Source organism: Agelaius phoeniceus, chromosome 4, assembly GCF_051311805.1.
Source record: "Agelaius phoeniceus isolate bAgePho1 chromosome 4, bAgePho1.hap1, whole genome shotgun sequence".
Classification (NCBI taxonomy): Eukaryota; Metazoa; Chordata; class Aves; order Passeriformes; family Icteridae; genus Agelaius; species Agelaius phoeniceus.
Genome location: NC_135268.1, coordinates 36,778,419 through 36,799,277, shown reverse-complemented (window position 1 = coordinate 36,799,277; position 20,859 = coordinate 36,778,419). Strand labels below are relative to the sequence as shown.

Sequence of the window (20,859 nt, the reverse complement as noted above, 5' to 3'; positions counted from 1 at the left end):
TAGCACTAGAAATTCAGATATTTTTGCATAAGGACTAAGGAAATAATTCTAAGAGCCTGTCATTTGGAGTCGTTCTGAATTTTATATTTTAACTTCCTAAAATGGTTTTTGTCTTTGTTTTGTTGTTGTTGTTGTTGCTTACTCAAAGAGCTGCAAGGGTAAGTGGCAGCTGTAAACTTAAGGGTAGGCTGCAAAGTTTTTCTTCCAAAGCCTTTCTTTCATGTTTAGCCAAGTGAGAGGCATGGAGTGAAATGTAAACTCTGGCTCGGCGTGTCCTCATGGCCATCTCTGCTGGTGAGCAGCCAGAGGGGCAGAGGGGGGCTGGAGCTGCCTGACCACAAGGACCCGGAAGGCGCCGGCTGTGAGCCATGGCTCCAGGTTGCTCAGAGGAGCAGGAATGTGAAAATGGTGCTCGAGGGCTCTTGATCCTGTACCCCTGAAAGCAGCCCTCCCCATTGCACCCGCTCTTTCTCACTTCATCCTCCCTCTGGGACAGAAGGGAAAGTCATCCACTTCTCCTCTCAGTCATTTAACTACTTCTCTTTAATCCCTGGGAGTCCAACTGGAACTGTGTGTTTTGTTGAACTTTGTTTTATTTGGAATTACGGACTGGAACCATTTCTATTTAATGTGGGAAACAAGCTTTGCACAAACTCAACCTTTACACTGGGAAAAGAACTTCCTATAAAGCATAAACACATGTTTGTACTTTTGTATGGAGATTTGTTTGTGGGAGCCTTTGTGATAAACTGCATAAATTCAATATGGAGTTCTAACAATTAAATTATGGCAAATGAGTTTGATTGCTTTGACATGATCTGCACTGGTACTTCTGGCTTGTTTTGTTTGTTTTTAAAGAGATTTTTTTTCCAACTGTATTTTATTAAAAAAAGATGACCTAAAACCTCTTCCTCAGCGTGGGCACATAGAAAGCATTCTCCCAGGACAATGGTGAGATTCCTGGGAGAAGTCAAACTATTACCTCCAGTGCAAGAGAGATTTCTGTATCCTGTAGTAGCCATAATTGCTCGGGGCCCGCTTTCTGTCAAGTAATTCTTGGCTCCTAATCCTTTTGTTTGTGTATTTGTTTGCTTGTTTGTTATTGTGATGGAAAGGGATAAGCAAGCAGTGTTTCCTCTCTTGTTTAGAGGTCTGTTTCTTTTTGCTTCCTCTCCCCCAAAGTTCTCTCTTTGCACTTGTTCATACTCCATCTACACTGACTGCTTCCTTCATTCTGTCTGTGTACTCTGCAGAGAACATAAAACTAAAAAATACACACACAAACACACACACACACACACATATATATATATGATTTTTTAATTCTTCTGTTCTGACCATTAATTTTCCCCTCACTTGGCTGAGGCCCACAAATTCCCTACTTGGTGCCTTTTTCATATCCGGGTTTGTACAGAGTGTGGCATCATAGTGCACTGATGCAATTAAGTGTGATCATGAAGAAAAATATTATTTGGAGATCACCAATTGTGAACAATTGCTTGGATACTGCTAATATGATATTTTTCATATTAATCCTGGAGACAATAGAATGAACTTTGATTTTCCTGTATTCATATGTAAATCATACTCCTCTGTACCTATGTATATACACACATGGTTCTCCTTTGACTGTTTGGCATAGAAAAAAGGTTACTAGAGAAGTTAATCTTTAAGATATTTTTTATACATTTGAGACATTAATATGCATGGACAAAAGTTAAAGCTGACCAAAAAAAATTGATTATATTGAAAGATAAAATTTTGTTCAATGTGGTATACATTATCAAAACTCTGTCTTCTGCCCAATGGACAGACTCAAAGTGATAAATCCTTCTGAGAATTTCCTTACATTGTGTGTGACTTCTTGAGATATTGCAAGTGCAACTCCAATTTACAATCTGAGCTGGTGGAAGATTTGAGAGGAGAGACATACCATAGGGTAGATGTGGCAAATAGTATCAGCAACCTTGAATTTCATTAAACTTTGCTTTTTCCATACGGGCTTGCATCAAAGATGTGAAATACTGTGCTCCATGTGACTATAAAGGCTGCCTTTGCTTTGGAAAGACTCTATTAGTAATGCAAGTTATTGCTGTTTGCGCCATTAAGGGGGGTAAGCACCCCTCCAGGTATTTAAATTTGCAGAAAAGAGAGTTTTGAAGGCAGTAGCCCTAATACTAGAGTTGTAGAGTTTTACAGCTCTCTCTTGCAAAATTTGGAGATACAGGCTGAGTAATTAAAAAATAATACCTGCAATGTATATAAGGGAGGGTGACAGTGTTAAATGGCAATCCTTCTGATCTGCATTCATGAGCAGCACCAATGATCTACAGTTTTCAGATATTATGGAGGAATCGAGTTCAGGAAACCCAAGGCTGCACACCTTCAACAGATCTTTTCCACTAATTCTTATTAGCTGCGGTTTTAAATAAATAATCTAAATAAAAGAGTTGCTCCAGGATGAAATTTTTCATTTTTAATAAACTGAAATTTGTTTTTCAAGCTGGAAAACACCTCCTTTATGTCCTCATCTTTATTATTCTCTGCCCATGAAGTAAATAAGATGAGGAAGATAATAAGAAAGTCAGGCAGGAAAACCACCTTAAAGGCCTTATAGGAAATTTTTTATTCCAGTGTTGTATTTTCTTGCAGCATTTTTCTGCCAGTGGTCTCTCAAGTGGTCAGGTTGCTTTCCAGTTTGCTTGCTTTGTTTTTTTAATGTTTAATCTTACTGAATTAGTACATGAAGGTTAAAGTATTATGTTTTTCTGTCTTTTCTGTATCTAGAAACTTTGTATGTTTAAAATCATAATGAAACTTAGAGGGATTTTGAGACTGCCAAGAACTGAAGCTCTTCCCACTTGTGTGGGTAAAAATCAGTAGAATCATTGCAGTAAAATATGTGTATAATTTTACTTTGCAATTTCATACTTTGCAGCTTCATTCATACTCTTCAAAAATAGAATATAAATTCTGTTTAGTAATGCTCATCTAATTCTAATGATCTATTATTTTTTTCTTTTTCTTTAGGGTGTACCTCAGTTACCATGTGCTAAAGCATTGTATAACTACGAGGGAAAAGAACCTGGAGATCTTAAATTCAGTAAAGGAGACATCATCATTTTACGTCGACAGGTGGATGAAAATTGGTATCATGGAGAAGTCAATGGCATCCATGGCTTTTTTCCTACCAATTTTGTTCAAATTATTAAACCTTTACCTCAACCTCCGCCTCAGTGCAAAGCACTTTATGATTTTGAAGTAAAAGACAAGGAAGCAGATAAAGACTGTTTACCATTTGCAAAGGTAAAAAGAGAATACAATTACTATTTTCTTCTAATGATTTCATTTTTTTGGATAAGAAATGATATAACTGTTTTGTAGAATTATTTGCATTTCTTATTGGAGCTGTGCACATATGAAAAGGACAGGTAATTGTGCAAGTATTTCTCCTATATTGATTAGTTTCACATTCTCTTTCTAAATTACATATAATTTCTCTGATGTTTTATTTCTGAGAATGCATTTTTGCATACTTGCAGTAGTGATGTTCCTAATTGATGAGAAATAACCTATGTTGTGAATTTAAAACATTCCATCTTCTAAAGAAACACTCAAATTGCAGATACGAAAGAAGTCATATCACTAGCAATGTTCTTAATTACTTAAGTAGAAAAACAACATCTAGGGAAGGTTAGGTAATGAGTCAGTTGAGAAGGAAAATGGTTGTGGTTCTGTTGAATAATGCCAAGGAATTAAAGGAGGGCTGGTGAGTAACATGGACTGAACATGACAGGAAGACTGGCACTAAGCACAAAGTCAGATCGCTGAGATGTGGGCACTTAGTTGAGCTCTGACAAAATAGGAAAAAGAACAGCTTGAACTGACTTCAACCCCCAAAGCAGCATATTCCTCTTACAGAGTGCCTTCTCTGCAGTTCTTGTCCATGTCCTGCCTTCTCTGATTACTCCTGTGTTATGGAGGAAAATTAAATGAGAAGTTAAATTAGAGCTGGGAGACATAATCACTGCATGTTCACACAGGATGATGTTCTGACTGTAATTCGCCGTGTGGATGAAAACTGGGCAGAAGGAATGCTGGCTGACAAGATAGGAATATTTCCAATTTCCTATGTTGAGGTGAGTAAAACTGGGTCCTCAGTAAGACTGTGCCCACTGTATATTTAATTTTCTGAAAGGAAAAATAATCAGTACTGGTGATGATTCTAAAATAACCTGAGATACAAATAATCTTAGACCTAAAATTCTCTTTGGGAAAGTTAATGGCCTCAGCAGCTGAACCAGTGATTTTCACTTGGCTATTTGATACCTATTTTTATTGAATGGAATTGAAATGAGTGTAATTGGAGGCAGTCACTGTGTTTTCTTGTTAATACTGGAGTCATGCAGTCAATCCAAACCACACTTAGCCACAAAATGAAAGCAATCAGCAAGTCAGAGAAATAGTTAGCTTTGGACTGTCCCTAATATCCATCCTTCAAAACCAAATTAGCACAACTAGGATGTCAAAGGGTATAGTTTGTTGTTGAACAGGTAAAGGATCAACTTTTTCATCAACAGAGCCATATATAAAATCTTCTCCATCTTCCTGCATTTGTCATGTGTTACAGCAATTTACAGTAAAAGGTTGCAGTTGAGAAAATTTCTCCAACCCTTTAAATTTTAAGAGTTGAAAGCTGTATCTTTTATATAGAAAGACATCAGTGATTAGGAACAGTGTGTACAGCCACAGCGACTATTCAAATTTGCATTACAGAAAGATACAAAGGTTTGGAGCAGTGTTTGTCCTTTTCTGATAGATATGCTGTGAATACTTGGTAAGATACATTTCCCTGCACCAACAGTATTTCATTTAAATAATTGAGGCTGAATGATGAAAGAAAAAAGTATTTTCACATTATCTCTGGGATGAGAAATATGTACTTCAGGTCACAGAAGAAATGTGTAGCCATACTAAGAATCAAGTCAGGTTTTATTAATTCAATTTCTGAATCCTGTGATGAGATGGGAACTTCAAAAGCCATTACTGCCTTCAACTGAAATAGAATTTGATATTTTTAAAAGGAAAAAATATATATTTATTTTTATAGCTTGATGTAAGGATCTGTAAATCTGGAGGTAAAAAATTTCACGACTGTAAAAAAAAGAACACCAAAAAGTTTCAACTTGCTTAGTGCAATTTTGGCTTCAGTTTAAGATGGTTTAAAAGGCCAATTTAATGATTTCTTGCCCTTGGGTATTCTTTCCTAGCTTCTTGCAATTAACTGCCCCTTCAATTCAGCCAGTAAAGCTTTTTGTAGTGTTTTTTCAAACTAAATTACTTAGCCTTGTTAGAAAAAGCCCTTTCCTAGGGCAGCCACTTGAGCTATTTAGCTAACAACTACATTCCTATCTCTGCAAAAGTTGCAAAAAGGATATATGGCCTTGAAAAAAATATGTAAAAATGAAAGTCACAAAATATATTTCTGTTAATGTTTTTAGAGTGATTCCATCAACTAAGAAAATGTATTTTCAATAAACCCTTTTAGAACAGGCATCAACACTTAAGTAAGTACATTTTCTCAAATCCCTACTAAAGTGGAATGGAAAGTCTAGAATGATAAATTATACCCTAAGAGTTACTTCAAATCAGATAGGTGGGTTTTTTTCACTATATACTAAACTGAAATGCATGCTGTGGTGGAGGGCATGAGATGTGCAGTAAAGTATGGGTTGAATTTTGAAATGCCTGGTTTCTGAGAGTATATAACTATTGTTCTGGAAAATATACAGACAACTGATAGAAACAAGTATAGCAAACCATTCTTACCAATTTTATGAAAGAAAATGAAGATGAAAAGTAATAAATATTTTTGAAAGATTTTTATATGGTAGTTTTCATTGCATTTCCCAATCCTGTAATCATTGCCTATTTTAAGGGAATTCTATCATGTTATAATGACAGACATAGCTTTTACCTTGTATATGTTAGTCCACATCCTTTTGTTTGAAAATGTGAATTGTAGCTCCATTTACTAGAGGTTATTTGAAGTCATTAACTATAAAATGGGCGTAGTCTGTGATGTTTATTCTGTAGTATAGGTGTAATAATTGAGATATTTCTTGTACAGTGAGGATAAAATTTTAGATAATGTTGAAGTCCATGAAAATCTCTGATTGTATTTGAGGACAATTTTGTCCTATTATGATTCAATGTTCACTACTCTGATCCTTTCTTTTCTAACTTTCACGTATTAAATTTGTGTTAGTAATAAAAGTGAGACTGAACACATTTTGAGAGAAATTTTAAGTGATTCTTTTAAATCAGTTAACACCTATAGTCATTGCTGTTCCAAGAACAAAAATTATTCATAACTGAACAGATATTATTAGATTTTTTTTTGAAAATTTGCAGTTCTGGGTACAATATACATTTCTTAGACCTCAAATTGGATGATCTGACCTAGTTTAACACTTCATAAACAAATACAAATGCACAGAACGGAACAAAAATCAGGGAAAAGAAATCACTCTTCAGTCAAATTGCCAGTAGAAAATAATATCAGCTTTTGTTTACTTTTGTGCAAGTAAAGAACACCTGAGTTAGTTTTTAAAATAAGTGTAGCAAAGCAGCACTCTTAGAGCCCTTGCAGTAGTGGTAATTCCTGCAGACATCTGCAGGCAGAGGAAAGCTGCGTGCTGACCTCAGCCCTGCTGCAGCACTGAGACGTAGCTCAGCCAGCTGCCTCTGTCCTGCCCTGCTTGGAAAGTTCTTCAGTTTCCTGGAGTTTGGTGGGAAAGGGAATTGGATTTCAAGCTTTCTGCTGCAGCAAAGATTTTGTTGAATGAGAAAAAAAGAAAAAAAGTGAATGTAAAGATTGAAGTAAAGAAGCCTCAATGAAAATATGTCTGTTAAGGAAAACAACTGATGTAGGAACTGCAGGCCTAGGTACATATGTATTTGTTGCAGAAACGAATGCTAGATGGAAACACTTCATAGCGTGACTTGGGTTCAGTCCCTTGGTGACCCTGAATGTCTGTTAGCCATTTCATTGGAGAATGCATGCAGGTGCTTAATTTCTCTTCTCAAGGAGGAGAAGTAAACTGCACTCTACAAAATATTGTGCAGCTGTTGCTGTCCCCAAGTTACTTCAAAGAGGAGGCCAGTAATCAGTTCTCTTCCATCTTCAGATTCATGCAACTGTTGTTTGCTTGCTTCTCTGCCTAAAAAAGCACAGAATGCTGCTTTTATTTGAATCCATCTTGAATTGATCCCATGGGCAAGCCTTAACTTCTCCCTAATAGGTTATTCACTGTACAGAGTAATCAGATTCTGCAGGCATTGATAGCTTCTGGAGGTAAACAAATATAATTAGGTGTAACAGGTACCTTGGGGTGCTATTAGCAAAGTGGCTTTTGGTATTCCTTTTCATTCCTCTGTGATCCCTTAACTTCTCTGATTAGCTAGTTCTTTGCAAATAAGGATGTAGATTATATAAGAATGGAAACAGTTGCAGCCATTGTATCAACAGTATGGAGTACTGAGATTCTCAGGAAGGATGTGAAGAATTTCAATCTGAGTTGAAAAAAAATAAAATGCGCAAAATAGATAAAATTATTAGACCTTGAAAAACCTGCATGTTTGTTGTGATGACAAATAAGACCCTGACAAGCTGAACAGCAGAGTAGGCTTTTTTTGGTCTTATTTTCTACTTGTTTCATATCCTCCAGCCTCATGTTTTCTAATGAAATAATGTTTTCACTGGTCTGTTTAAAGTATGTTTGATCTAAATTTAAAATTCAATAATCATCTAAATAATGGGCTTCATTGGAGAAAATGATGTGTTTATATCTTCTGTTATATGCAAGTAATACAATATTATTTTGATCCATATGATCCATCTTGAGTAATAGCAGGAAGGAAAATCTAGCATCCACCTTTTTCATAGGATTGTTTACTGCCCTGACATTGTCTTCTCCTATCCTTCCTTCTTACAAGAAAGATTGAGAGGAACTTTTTACAAGAGTATGTAGTGACAGCACAAGGGGGAGTGGACTCAAACTGGAAGAAGATAGGTTATGATTAGGTATTAGGAAGAATTCTTTACTGTGAGGGTGGTGAGGCACTGGAACAGGGTGCCCCATCCCTGGAAGTGTTCAACACCAGGTCGGGTGGGACTCTGAGCAAACTGGTCTAGTGGAAGATGTCCCTGTCCATGGCAGAGGGGTTGGAACTGATGATCTTGAAGGTCCCTTCCAACCCAAATGATTCTGTGATTCCAGTTCTCTTCAGTTGCATTCTAAACAATAAGAACATTTAGGAAAAGATTCTGTATTCTTGACTTAATATCCTTTTTCAAAGCCCCCATTATGCTCTTCCTCCACTGCAGTGTATTCCATGTAGTTCTTATTCTTCTGTAGAAGGTTTTTATGTCTACCCCTCATTGTTCCAGTAGTTCTGGTTTTGAACTTCATCTTTTTTTTTTCTGTATATACATGAAATTTTCTTCCAGATGACATCTTTCAAATATCACTTGCCAGCCTCTTCTATTTAAAAAAAAAAAATCCTTTTTCTTTTAAACTACCTTATATATATCTGTATCTGTAGACATGTTGTGTTCGGAATATAAGCTGGTCATCTGTGGGAGTTGCATTTAAATCAATGTTGATACTATCATAATAAATGGTTTGTTGTTTGTCTGGTAAAGGTTTGATGGGGTAAAATACTACTTTAAAACTCTTCAGGAGCATAGTAGGTATCTCAAGACTTGCAGGAAAATGGTACAATAAATAGAAGAAATAATGTGCTGAAGAATAGAAATAAAATTCCACAGTAACTAATTTCATTCTTTCCTCCTGATGTTCTTCAGAAAAGATTTTTTCTTTCTTCATAATCACCTACACTTTTCAAGTAACAGTATTCATATTTAGTGGTACATGTTCAAAAAACTGGTGCTGGTGTTATTTCAGCTCATGATTACATGAGAGTTCTGACGTTATTATTTCTAATAGTGCTAAGACTTTCTAAAAATAAAGGGCGTTTGAAAGATGTGGAGGGTTTGTTTGTTGGTTTCCTCTCCTCCTCTCCATTATATAGCTTACATTTCATTGTAAGAAGAAAATGTGTCAGATTCCTCATTTCTTCATTGGAAAGGAAGGATTTGTTTGCATTTAATGTAGTATTGTTGTTACAAATTAGCAGATAGAAAATCTCATTTGAACAGAAATTCTTTAGGTAAGCTTAAAGAAAGAGAAAATAGCACAGAGATGGTGCCTCTACATTAGAAAATTCAGAAGCTGAGAAGGTATTTCCACAAAATTGCCTGTATATGTTTCTTTTCTCCTTATGCTATCTTATGCCTGTATAGGTGCCTGTTGCCAGGCAGTATACTGATATAGCTGGGTATTTAGTCTGTCCTACTGTGTTCTTAAACCTGCATTGAGGAAGCCTGTGTTTTCATTGCTGGTAGTGTTAAAGATGTGCACAAGTACAAAAGGATATAAAGGAGGAATATCTTCAAGAGCCCACATGCAAATGTGCAGGATTGTGTCATAGACAAAACAAAAAAATGGCTGAAAATGACATAAATATCCAAGAAGTTTTGTAGCACAGTTTTTTCTGTTATAAGGTCAAAGGGGACCACTGTGTTTTAGTCTGACTTCTAGATGATACAGGCAGTGGTTACTGCTGAATTAATCCATGTCTGGACTATGGCATTATGTACTTATTGATTGAAATTTTACCTCTGATGGTAAAATTTCATACCAGCCCAGCAGTAAGTGTGTTGAGTTTGTAGTGAATGATTTGTCACTCTCTACTGACAGATTGGTAGAGTAGGTTGGTATGCCACAGTTTTAAGTTGCATGGTTGAGATTATCTTATGAATAAAAGGAAAAGAGATGGTTTTTTACATTCAGGTGACTTTTATAAATAAAAAACACACTAACATGTTACTGGTTTTTGTAGTTTAACACAGCAGCCAAACAGTTGATAGAGCTGGACAAGCCCTCAGGTTCTGCTGTTGACTCTGGAGAAGGTACCTCTGGGGCAGCCCACAACAATTCAACCCAAAAGCACACCGATACCAAGAAAAACACCAAAAAACGACACTCTTTTACCTCCCTCACCATGTCCAACAAGGCTTCTCAGTCTTCTCAGAACCGCCACTCCATGGAAATCAGTCCTCCTGTCCTCATCAGCTCCAGCAACCCCACGGCTGCAGCCCGCATCAGTGAGCTGACCGGGCTGTCCTGTAGTGCCCCCTCTCAGGTAATTCACAGGGCATCAGCTATAGCTATAAAGGCCTCTGATCTTGTCAGATTACTTATTTCAAGTTATTAATTGTGTCTAATTAGTAATAAATGTGCACTTTCAAAAAACTTACCTTCCAACATGAGAACATTTAAAGAAAATGTTCTCTAACACTTCTGATATGATAGCAAATAGTTTTGGTCTTATAGACTAGTTTGTTTTTTTTTTGCAGTTGATATATTCTAAAGTGCCACAAAGATTTTTATTAAACTGTGGAAACTAGAAACTGGAGTGATGTAATTTTTTAATTTATTTTTTCTAAATTGAATATAATAATGAATATTAGCAAAGTGCATCCTATAAAAGTAAAATATTCAACTTGAAGATTATACGAATTCCAGATATTTAGCATATTAATCTGGTTGTGGTAAGTAGAAATATTTATTTGACTTTATTTATTTGTTCAGCAGTTTGTGAAAAATTGGCTGTTTCATATAGTGATTATGCTTTGGGAAAAGAGAGAGCAATGGAGCCCAAGAGGTATTGGTGATGTTTTACCTGAGCTCATAAATATGCTTTATTTGCACATCTTAGGGATCTGACAGCCTTTTATGGAAAAAAAAGAAAGCTGACACTGGTTAAAAGTGTGTTTCATGTAACTGGTTCAGTGTATCTCCAAACATTGAGAAATGTCAGAAAAAAAAAAGTGAGCAGTGTGATCCAACACTGTTTATGTGAGTATCTAACTAAAAATTAGGTTTAGTTTAAGGTTACAAGGGGTAGAATACTGGTGATTTTGACCATGAAGCTTACAGCTCTGTCAATACCAGCTGTTACTAAAGTACACAGAACTGACCCTTTTTTCTCTCTCCCAGGTTCATATTGGCACTACAGGGCTGATTGTGACTCCACCCCCCAGCAGCCCAGTCACAACAGGGCCTTCCTTCACCTTCCCCTCGGAAGTTACCTACCAAGCTGCTCTTGGTGTAAGTACTGCTTAAGAAAACTCAGCATTTCCATTTTCCTTTGGTCTTGTATAATTTTGGGGTTTTTTTCCCTCAAGTTCCAATATACTGATTTGAAATGATGGTTCTGTGGAATTGTGTCCATGTGATAGACAGTGGTATGAATTTAACTATAGCAAAAGCCCTATTGCTAAAATGTTTGCATCTTGTCATGTATATCCATTTCTCCAGCTTTCCTCTGTAATTTCTCCTTAGTAAACATGAGAAGCACACTTCCTTCCAGAAAAGCCTTTCTTTTAAGCATGAGTAGAAAAGAAATCATGCTTGGGGGAAAGTCTGGGGAAACGAGCAGGTTCTTACAAAAAACAGCAACTTGGGACCACAGCTGCCAGGTGTTTCTGTCTTACTTAAGATTTTCAAGATTATCTGAAATAACTTCAAAAGTCTGCTGTCTCCTTATTAAATAAGGTGATTTTAGTTGCATGTACACCTGTGGCAGATGAAGAACATGTCTAGCATTTTGAAGTTAGGCTCTTGGGGATCAATAGGAAAACATGTAGCAAATGGCCATCTTTTAAAGGAAGAAATACATTGCAATGATGTTTCCTTTGAACAATTGATATGATATTTCCTTCAAAAAGTGCAGGTATTCTTTCTAAAACCTGCTGGAATTCCTTAGTTTCCTATGCTTATGTTAGAAAAGCTATGGAATGCCATAAATCATACTGTACTCATGAGAGCCTTACTGCAATAAAGATTATGGATACCAGTTTTCAGAGATCTTTAAGGGATCTTAATGTGACTTTATTTAGAGTTCTTGAAATTAAGTTCATTCAGTCTAAAGTTGTGCCCCTAATTTTTAAGGGGTGGGGCACAGTTGAATAATAGATCTTCACTTCAAAAAACCAAACAAACAAGCCAAAAAAAAAAAATCCCCGAGACTTGATCTTGTTCAGGTGTCTATCCTTGAAGTCTTTAAACCAACTAAAATATAATGAATAGCCTTGCTGCTAAATAGGTCTAGTTTTGTTTTCAACTTGTTGGCATTTGCATCATTTTACATATTTTTCTGAAAAATTTAAGGCACAATTGTCTGTCTTGTGGTATCAACTTTCTGTTGTTTACGAAAATGCTGTGGAGGGGCTTGGTTGCTTTGTTGCTTGGTTTGCTTCTTTCTTTGGAACTCCAAAGTTACAGTTTTCAGTCCTTTAAATTATGATGCTGTTGTTTTCTGGATTATCTCCAGTACTTTCTTTTGGCATGGTACACACATGGTGGCACATGCCAGAAGTCGGTGCAATACTGCACAGTCTTTTTCAGTGGAGAAGATATTGATAGTGTAACCCTTTTATCTTTTTAGCCTGATTCTTATATCTTGAAAATTTGCCTGAATGTAGCATAAAGTTTATGTCCAGCTAAATATCCAGCCTGATGCCACAAATTTTTGTCATCTTTTGTGAACTAGTAATTGCTCTCATCCAAGTAAATGTATTTCACATTCTTTGCTCTTCAGACAGACAACTTTATTACTCACAGTTATATGGACCATGTTCTTTTGCCCTGCCTTACTGTGTAAGGCAGATTGAGCTGTAGCTGTGCTTTGTCTTACTTTGGTTAAATTTTGACTCCTTCTGTCTGTGGATTATCTGTGTAATCCTCCTGTTAAATGAATGCTAATCTGGAAACAGTTAATAATCTCATTATATTTAGGTTCATATTTTAATGTCATGGAGCAGATGAGTTTAGAAAGGCCTCTTGAGGTTGTCTGGTCTAACCTCCCCTGCTCAAGCAAGGCTGCCTAGAGCCAGTTGCCCAGGACTGTGTCCAAATAGCTTTTGAATATCTCCAAGGATGGAAACTTCACAACCTCTCTGGGCAATCTATGTACGTTGTGGGCTCTTGTTGAAGTTGGTGTCCACCAGGAAGAACCCTCAGGTCTTTTTTTGCCTATGAGGTGTTCATCTTATACTAGAAACAATTAGCTGCTTATATACTAATCCACTTAGTCTTTTATACTTCTTTCAACCCATCCTCCAGAAAATACCTGTGAGAACTGAGCAAACAGAATCAAGGTGTTGTTAAGCAGAATGTAAGTCTAGCTAACATATATGCTGCAAACATTGAGTAATTGATTTGATTTATGAGATACTTTTGGAGAGGATTGAGGAGACAGCATTCAATGCATACTTTCAGAAGTTCTGTCAGAAGCTGGTTTTTTTTTTTTTTCTTTCAATAACAAACACTTCTGTTTGGTATTAAGAGTCAGGAGTTCTTTATTTGATGCCAACATGGAAAAATACTTTAGTTTGGTGGTGGTGCAAAGTCATTAAACCACCCTGGGTGCTTTAGTTGCTTAAGCTTGTTCAAAGGCGATCTCACCATGGGTATTCAGAGGAATTAAATTGCAGTGCTAAATGCAGCATGGAGAGAAACTCCTGCCATTGATTGTCCCATATCTTGGGGTGCTACTTTCTCTTTGTGATAACCATGTTCCTGCTTATTTTTCCAATTAGGCACATAATTCCCATTGAGAATCTGAATTATTCTCTGCCACCCTCTTTAAAAGTCAATAGCCTTCTGTACATCATGTTCTGTTTCTTGACTTGTTTTCAGCATGACTAAAATGCAAGCTGGCAGCTCAGGTTAGAGTCAGGTTATTCCTCTGTTCTTTTATGATAGATAATATTAGATGATGATGCAGTTTGTAAAGTCACAGACTGTGAGGTATATCTTTTACTTACACTTTTCCTCTTGCTTCATCAGCTCTTGTTTTCATTTTAGAAATGTGCAAAATAGTTCTGACCAGCCAAGAGAGAAAGTGATGTTCTTGTTTATCTAGATGTTTCCCTTCTGAAAGGGAAACATCTAGATAAACAAGAACATCATTCTTCCTTCCTGACATTCTGAACATTAATTTTAAGCTGTGGAACAATTGTGATTGTTTAATACATTAGAGTGGTTGGCTTGAGTACTCTTGCTCTTGTTTTTTTTTTTTTTTGCTTTTGTAAGTAGAAGTTCCTGTATTTCTCTGAGTTTCTCCCTTTAGCTTTTTTCCTAATTTCTGAATAATAAGCAACTGACAAGGAAATTGGATGGGAACAGGATGAGTTTCTCTTTAGCATGAAGGTCATTTATTTCATGTCCTTCCTATCAGTTGTTTTGGTGTTTATAACACTATTGAAAGTAATTGTTCTTTGAAAGCAAGGTGTTTATACACGTTTTTTATATAATTCTAAACTCAGATGAGAGAGAAGAAAGAAATCTGAGAGGATGAGCATGATTACCCATCAGCGAAGAAGAGAATCATGTATTCCTTTACAGTAATTCTGAATTTGTGCATCTTTGCTACATTTATCTGTCCTGAATCTCAAAGCAAGGAAAAGCTAGTGTCTTCTCTTATCTCCTGCAAGAAAGATGGCATTTTTATTGTCAACAGGAGATAATTTTGAGCTGTCTTGTTATCTAACAAGTTTCTCTAAGACAGTTTGGATTAATTCCTAGCCCAAGGGAGTCTGTGACTCTTTTATTTGTGTACATGTATAGGATTGCATTTTAGTTTTTTATGTTTCTCTGATGGTTCAAAAATGCCAATTGTATTAATTTTGTTTTGTCCATAATAATGTCTTGTAGATGCTCTTTGGTACCCAGTATTGTATGAAGTAAATAATTTACAAAGTTTCAGCCAAAATTGGCACAAATAAGCTTTAGGAATGAGAGTGCTCTTGTCAAGTGACCATATATGCTCTCTACTGCCTGTATCATTTAAGCAAATTTTAATTTTCCTTCAGAAAACTTGTGATAACTTATTTCAAAGTTTTATTTTGCATCAGGGGTTCTTTAGACAGCAGCATTAATTCTTGGCTTGTGATTTGAGGTTTGATTCTTTGAAATTGAAGAAGCTATGAACTGAGACAGACTTCTCACAGCCAGAGCTTTTGGCTGTGATATTATCTCTTACACTGTTCTTTGGGACTTCCAACCACAGCTTTACCTCTAATTAGGGCATTAATTGGTCTGCTTATCTTGGCCACTGGCATTTTTGAACCTTGTAGGTGTTTAGTATATTTAAAGTTCTTTGCAAAATAAAAATAACAGACGTCAAGTCCAGCAGTAGTTGGGTGAAAATATGCACGTACAATTATGTAAGGTTCATTCACTTGGAAGGAAATTCTTGGATGTAATTTATAAGGTTGTTATCTAATGGAGTAGATCTAGTTGCCATAGATTTTATTGAAAAATAATCTTAAAGTATGTGATTTGAACCATGATATGGGAAAAACAAACTAAATGTACCACAGCAAAGTTAGAATTACATTCAAAAGCAGCAGCAGAAAAACAATCTAGCAATAAGAGATAACTTATCTTCCTTTCAGTCTGCCTTTACAGTCTCTTGGGAAGTGAAAAGTGTTTTGGATTGCAATCAACCTAAATGTCCATACTGCTACTTCTACAGATTGGAAATGTTGACTTTGAAATGGTGTCTTGGTGTGTGCACTAAATTAGCAGAAAGAGGTGGTGTATATTTGGATGGTTTGCATTCACTTACGTGCTGAAGGTTTCAAAAATTAAAAAATAGCTAATTTTTCTGGTCTTGTTCTCTCATGCACAAAAGAGAAATTGCTCTTTATGTTGAAGAATATAAGGTAGTTTGAATTATGATTAATGAGGCACAAGCTGTGGGGGTTATATAATACACTGATGACATTTAGCTCTTTTATGTAGTTCCAGTGTAAGTTCAATAGTGTAAGTCAGGAGGTTTTAATAAAATTGTCCTAATTTTAATCAACCAAAATTCAAATCAACTTTTGTTCTGAAGAGGAAGCAGCAGGAAGAAACAATGAGGTTTTGTATGAGAGACCTGTTTTTGATAACATATAGTTTAGGAATTTTGTTAAACATAAGCCTTAATTTGTTAGCCCTCAGGGAATTTTGCAAGCCATATATTTTTTCCTAGACATTGTGGGAGTGAAGACTGTTAATGAATGTTCTTTTCCACTGCTGTGCCTTTTATTATTCTTTGAGCGAGGTGATTACTGATCTTCAATTAACTGATATGGGAATGCAGCCTAATTATATTTAAGTTTAGTAATATGCATGTGTTTCTAGAGCATGACTACAGATACTTTTTGAAGTTGTAACATACATTAATTATCAAATAATGTAATTTTTCATCTTTCAATTAAAAAAATAATTTATCACTTATTTGCTGCTTTATATGTTTGAAAGTACACCTGGTGTCTGAAAAGTAGTTGCAGAAACATTCAATTTTTTCCCCTCACCTACCTAAAATACTCTTAATTATTGCTGAGCATACTTTATTGAATCACATGTGGCTTGTGTATATTCTTTCATGGAATGTTGACTATGGGAACCATCAAAACTAACAAGTGTCCTGGAGGTAGGTATGTTTCTCAACAGCTAGAAAAATGCTTACATGCCAGAAAAACTTCTTGAAAACTTTGCTAGATCATTTGGGTCTATTTTACCAAGTTGTAGCAGTGCAAGCTGTGGAGTGTTAGTCCTCTAAAGTCTATGAAGTAGTTTATTTAGATTTCTTGCCAAGTCTTTGGGAGTTTAATTGTGCTGTGGCTCACTGCTGGTCTCATTACCATATTGATAGACATGGTGAGGGGAGCAGAACCTGAATAAAGCAGAATAAAATAGAGCTGTGAAGGTGCCTTTATTGCAGCTAAAGCTTCAGTGTATATTATGTGTTCAAATGAATAAAATGCAATGTTCAGCATCTTTAGAGATGCAGGAAGTAGGGAACTGTGACAACCTTGATATTGTGCATGAATAGGTTTAATTTCAAAGAATTCCAACTAATCATCTCCTAATGTGAATTTACAAGTTCTACTATATACAAAGTAATCTAGACGCCTAAAAAAGATTAAAATTGTTATTCTTTTAATAGGTTACATGAAAGTCAGATGCTCACATTCAGCTTGGACTGAACTAAGACATTTGTTGAATGTCTAACTGGGAGGGACAAATAACTTCAGCTGTAAAACAGCTGAGAGAGAAATGTTGGTATTTCAGTGTGAATTATCTGGATGCTTTAAAAAATGGTTGGAATGAATATGAAGCAAATGCAATTGTCATTTTTATAAAAAATACCCTATTAGTATCAAAGCTCTCAGTGATGTTTCTCCAGCAGGTCATTTGTGTTTAGTATTGGATACAGAGGGCCTACTTGGTCTTAAGAATGTGTTAATGTATGACCAGAAAAAAAGCTTGAAATAAAATAGGAATATTTCATTATATATTAAATAACATGCAATTTATACCATAGCTAAGCATAACAATTTTGACTGAAACTCTGTAAGAGTTGGATCAGTTTTCTCTAGATTTGAAAGTCTTTAATTATGCAGTTCTTTACTGTGACCTGGCAGTGTAAAACTGGTTTAAAGAGCTGTCTTTTTATTAACATTTCCACCAAATGTAAAAGAGTAATAATCACACAGTGTAGAACTAAAACTCTGTTTCCATATAGGTTTTTGTTTAGAAAAACAGAAAAAAAGGGCAAAACCCTTTAGAAATGAAGTGTTTGAGGGGAATTAAAATGATTTTCAATTACATATTTTCCAAACTGATAATGCAATGCTGTGCATTCATATGCTGATGTATTGAAAGTGCCAGGAACTACTTCAGGATATTTTGATAATTAATTTTCTAGTTCTGTGGGTTTTAGGAAGATTATGTTTGAAATTAATTCAGTTTCACTTTTTCAAAGGTAGGAGGTTTTTTATTACTCTTTTCCTGTGTGTTGTAACACAAATAGTTATTTTTGGAAAGGGGGAAGGAAAAGCTCTCTCTTTGTGAGTGCCTTTTCCCAGGAGTGTCAGTACACAAGGTCCTAAAGAATTGTCTGAGGCCTTACAGAGCAGAAGGTAACAATTGCTCCATTGATTCTAAAACGCACAGAAGTCTGTAGGCAGGACCCCCATTACGATCTGTGGTGCCTTTTTACTGGGGTATTTGTTAAAGATTACCAATCTTGATAATACTGAATTTCAAAAGCTAATTCTTTAGACTAGAAGAATAGGAGAAAGAAGTAACAATAGCTCAGTGATTATGGTCTCATATTGTGCTTGCTTTTGTAACCCATACATCAAAAGAAAATTTCCCCCAGAAGGGGTGCTTTTGGGTGCACTGCAGCTGAGTTGTATATTATGTTTCAACTTCAGGTTACAAAAACAATCATGTTATGAAATAAAGTCAGCAGCAGGATGCAAAATCTACCTCCTGGAAGGCTTCTGAATTTTTGTCGAGCCCTATCCTAAACATGTTATAACTAGAAACACCTTTTTTGCTGTGCTGAGAAATTGTTTGTCATTTGCTTAATTAGCTGCCAAAACTTCAAGATTTTAAATTGAAAGAAAAAGAAATAGAGAGAAAGCTAACTCTCCAGTTATATTGTAACAGTAGGTAAAGCAACAGTGGACTCAGTTGCTTTTTTCCACTTCCTTGGAATATCATGCCTTTTCTTTTTTTTTCCAGCTTATTGAACTCATCAAACAATATTGTTCATCTGTTGCTGTTTTTTTTGTTCTTATAAAATCAGAATATGAATCCTCCACTTCCGCCACCACCTCTCTTGTCTGCTGCAATCATTGCTTCGGCCACTTCTGGACCTCAGTCTACAAGTGTCATACAAAGGTCTGCATCAGGATCAGCTGACCAAGTGGCACATTTACGACAGCAAACTCGTCCAAGTGTGTAAGTAAAATTGAATCTTTTCTCCAGACAGAAAAATGGAACGGGATCACCAACTTCACCTGTACATTTAGCACGGCAACTGGCTCTGTTCTGCTGGAATTGCCAAAAAACCAAACCTGCACCTTAGAAAAAAAACATGCAGAAAGGTGATATCCCCAGACAGGTCCCACACTGAACATTGTTTATGTCTTACATAAATATAATCACCTGTTGCTGTGTATGGAAAGAACTCACTTCAAAATATATTTATCATGCAGAAGATGAATGAATCGTTGCGTTAGCACTGAATACTGGATAACTCAAAAGCGTCATTTCACTGGAGTGAATTTATTCAATGTTTTCCATTATGTATGGTATGAAAAGGCTATTCTCATATGGAATAATTTATGCCAAAACACAGAAAGTGCTGTATTTAATTTAGACTGTTAAACGTGTTACTGTCAGACTACTTGTGTCAGTTGCAATTGAAATTTGACTGAAGATTCTACAGTGCACTTAATTAGTGGGTGGCAATTTGGAGTGAAGGCAGAAAGCTGCTAGTTAGCATTATGTCTTCACACTTGCAATACAAGCAAACGTGCGTCATCCTTTCGGGTGAAAATATTTGGTATATTAACATGTGTTCCTAACAACATCTCTCCTCTTGAAAACTTCTTTGTGTGCAGCTTGGGGAATAAGAACGATAAAAGAAAATGTTAAATTCAGGAGATGCTGAATCTAATGGGACAAGTTTGAATAAGGACTGCTTTTGTTCTGTCCTTGTTATCTTCCCACCAGGTTTCCTCCCACTCCAGAAAAGCACCCTTCTTGTATAGCAGATGCATCTGGATTTGGGCTGTTTCTTGGTGTCAGGCATTTTAACATTGCTTCTTATGGATTATTGCACCTAGTACAGTTAATCAAGTTCCCATCTCATTTACTCCCATCTTCCACCTTCAAAGGGTTGCTCTATATGAGGATACTAATGAAATTTGGAATAAATTAACTGAAAGGGACTAATGAACATCAATTAAAGCAGATCAATTGCTTTTCCATAGAGCTTCAGTGTGTGGCTTTGTAGATCACGCTAAATCATGTACCAGTGAAGCCTTCTGCTGCCAGTGTTGCCTTTAAAGTGAATTTATTGCTTGCTTTGGGTACCTATCTTGCTTTTAAAGGATTTTTGTAGATACTGCAAATTTTCTTGGGTGAACAGCAAGGAATAAAAATGTAATAAAAATGCAAAAAGGAGAAGCATGCAGTTAATGCTATTGTTACTGTGCACTAGAGAAATATTTTGATGAAAGAATGTTTTCTAAAGCCACTTTTTTGTCCTTGGGGTTACAAGGGGAGTGGGACAGACTAGCACTGCAAGTAACTGTGGATCCTTTTTCATAAAAGGGGATAGTCTAGCCAACTACTTAATTGGCTGCCCCTTGTGAAAAGTACATTTTAGAGAAAATGGGATTTATTGGAATGCTGTTTTCTGTAGGCCTGGTTCAGTAATTGTATACATGGTTCAAATAGTTTTTTTAGGTTCAAACGTGGCAGTAAATAGAATACTGTGGTAGTTAAAACAGTATCACTTTCTAATAATAGAGAACTGTGCAACCCTATTTGAAAATTTCCCTAGGAACAATCCAAGATGCAACTACAAGAGCTTCAGCTTTTTTTTAAATCTTTTTTCCTAAGAATATTTTTTTAAGAAAAAATGCAAATGTTTCTGAACTCTCAGTATGATTTCAAATGCACTGTATTATGCTTTAGTGTTGCTTAGAAAACATAAAAGGAAATAAACTTTACAAGTGAGTTAGCTGCTAACCACCTTACCCATAGGCTTCAGTCACACATCTTTTTCTGTTGCACTGAAGTTTGCACAGGATCTTCTAGTTTTGCAGTTTGAAATGTAGTTCTTGACACTGATCTTTCACTCCCAGCTGTCAGA

The 20,859-nt window shown here is 35.9% G+C and overlaps 1 protein-coding gene across 2 annotated transcripts in view; it reads left to right on the top strand.

Annotated features, from left to right (window-relative positions):
* SH3RF1 (SH3 domain containing ring finger 1) overlaps positions 1-20,859 on the top strand; it is an 82,628-nt gene that overhangs the window by 46,814 nt on the left and 14,955 nt on the right. For both annotated transcript variants that reach the window (XM_077177294.1, XM_054633509.2), the window contains exons 3-7: positions 3,031-3,306; positions 4,044-4,139; positions 9,967-10,269; positions 11,127-11,237; positions 18,781-18,935. In XM_077177294.1, the coding sequence (XP_077033409.1) occupies positions 3,031-3,306; positions 4,044-4,139; positions 9,967-10,269; positions 11,127-11,237; positions 18,781-18,935 (941 nt within the window). The remainder of the gene's footprint in view (positions 1-3,030; positions 3,307-4,043; positions 4,140-9,966; positions 10,270-11,126; positions 11,238-18,780; positions 18,936-20,859) is intronic.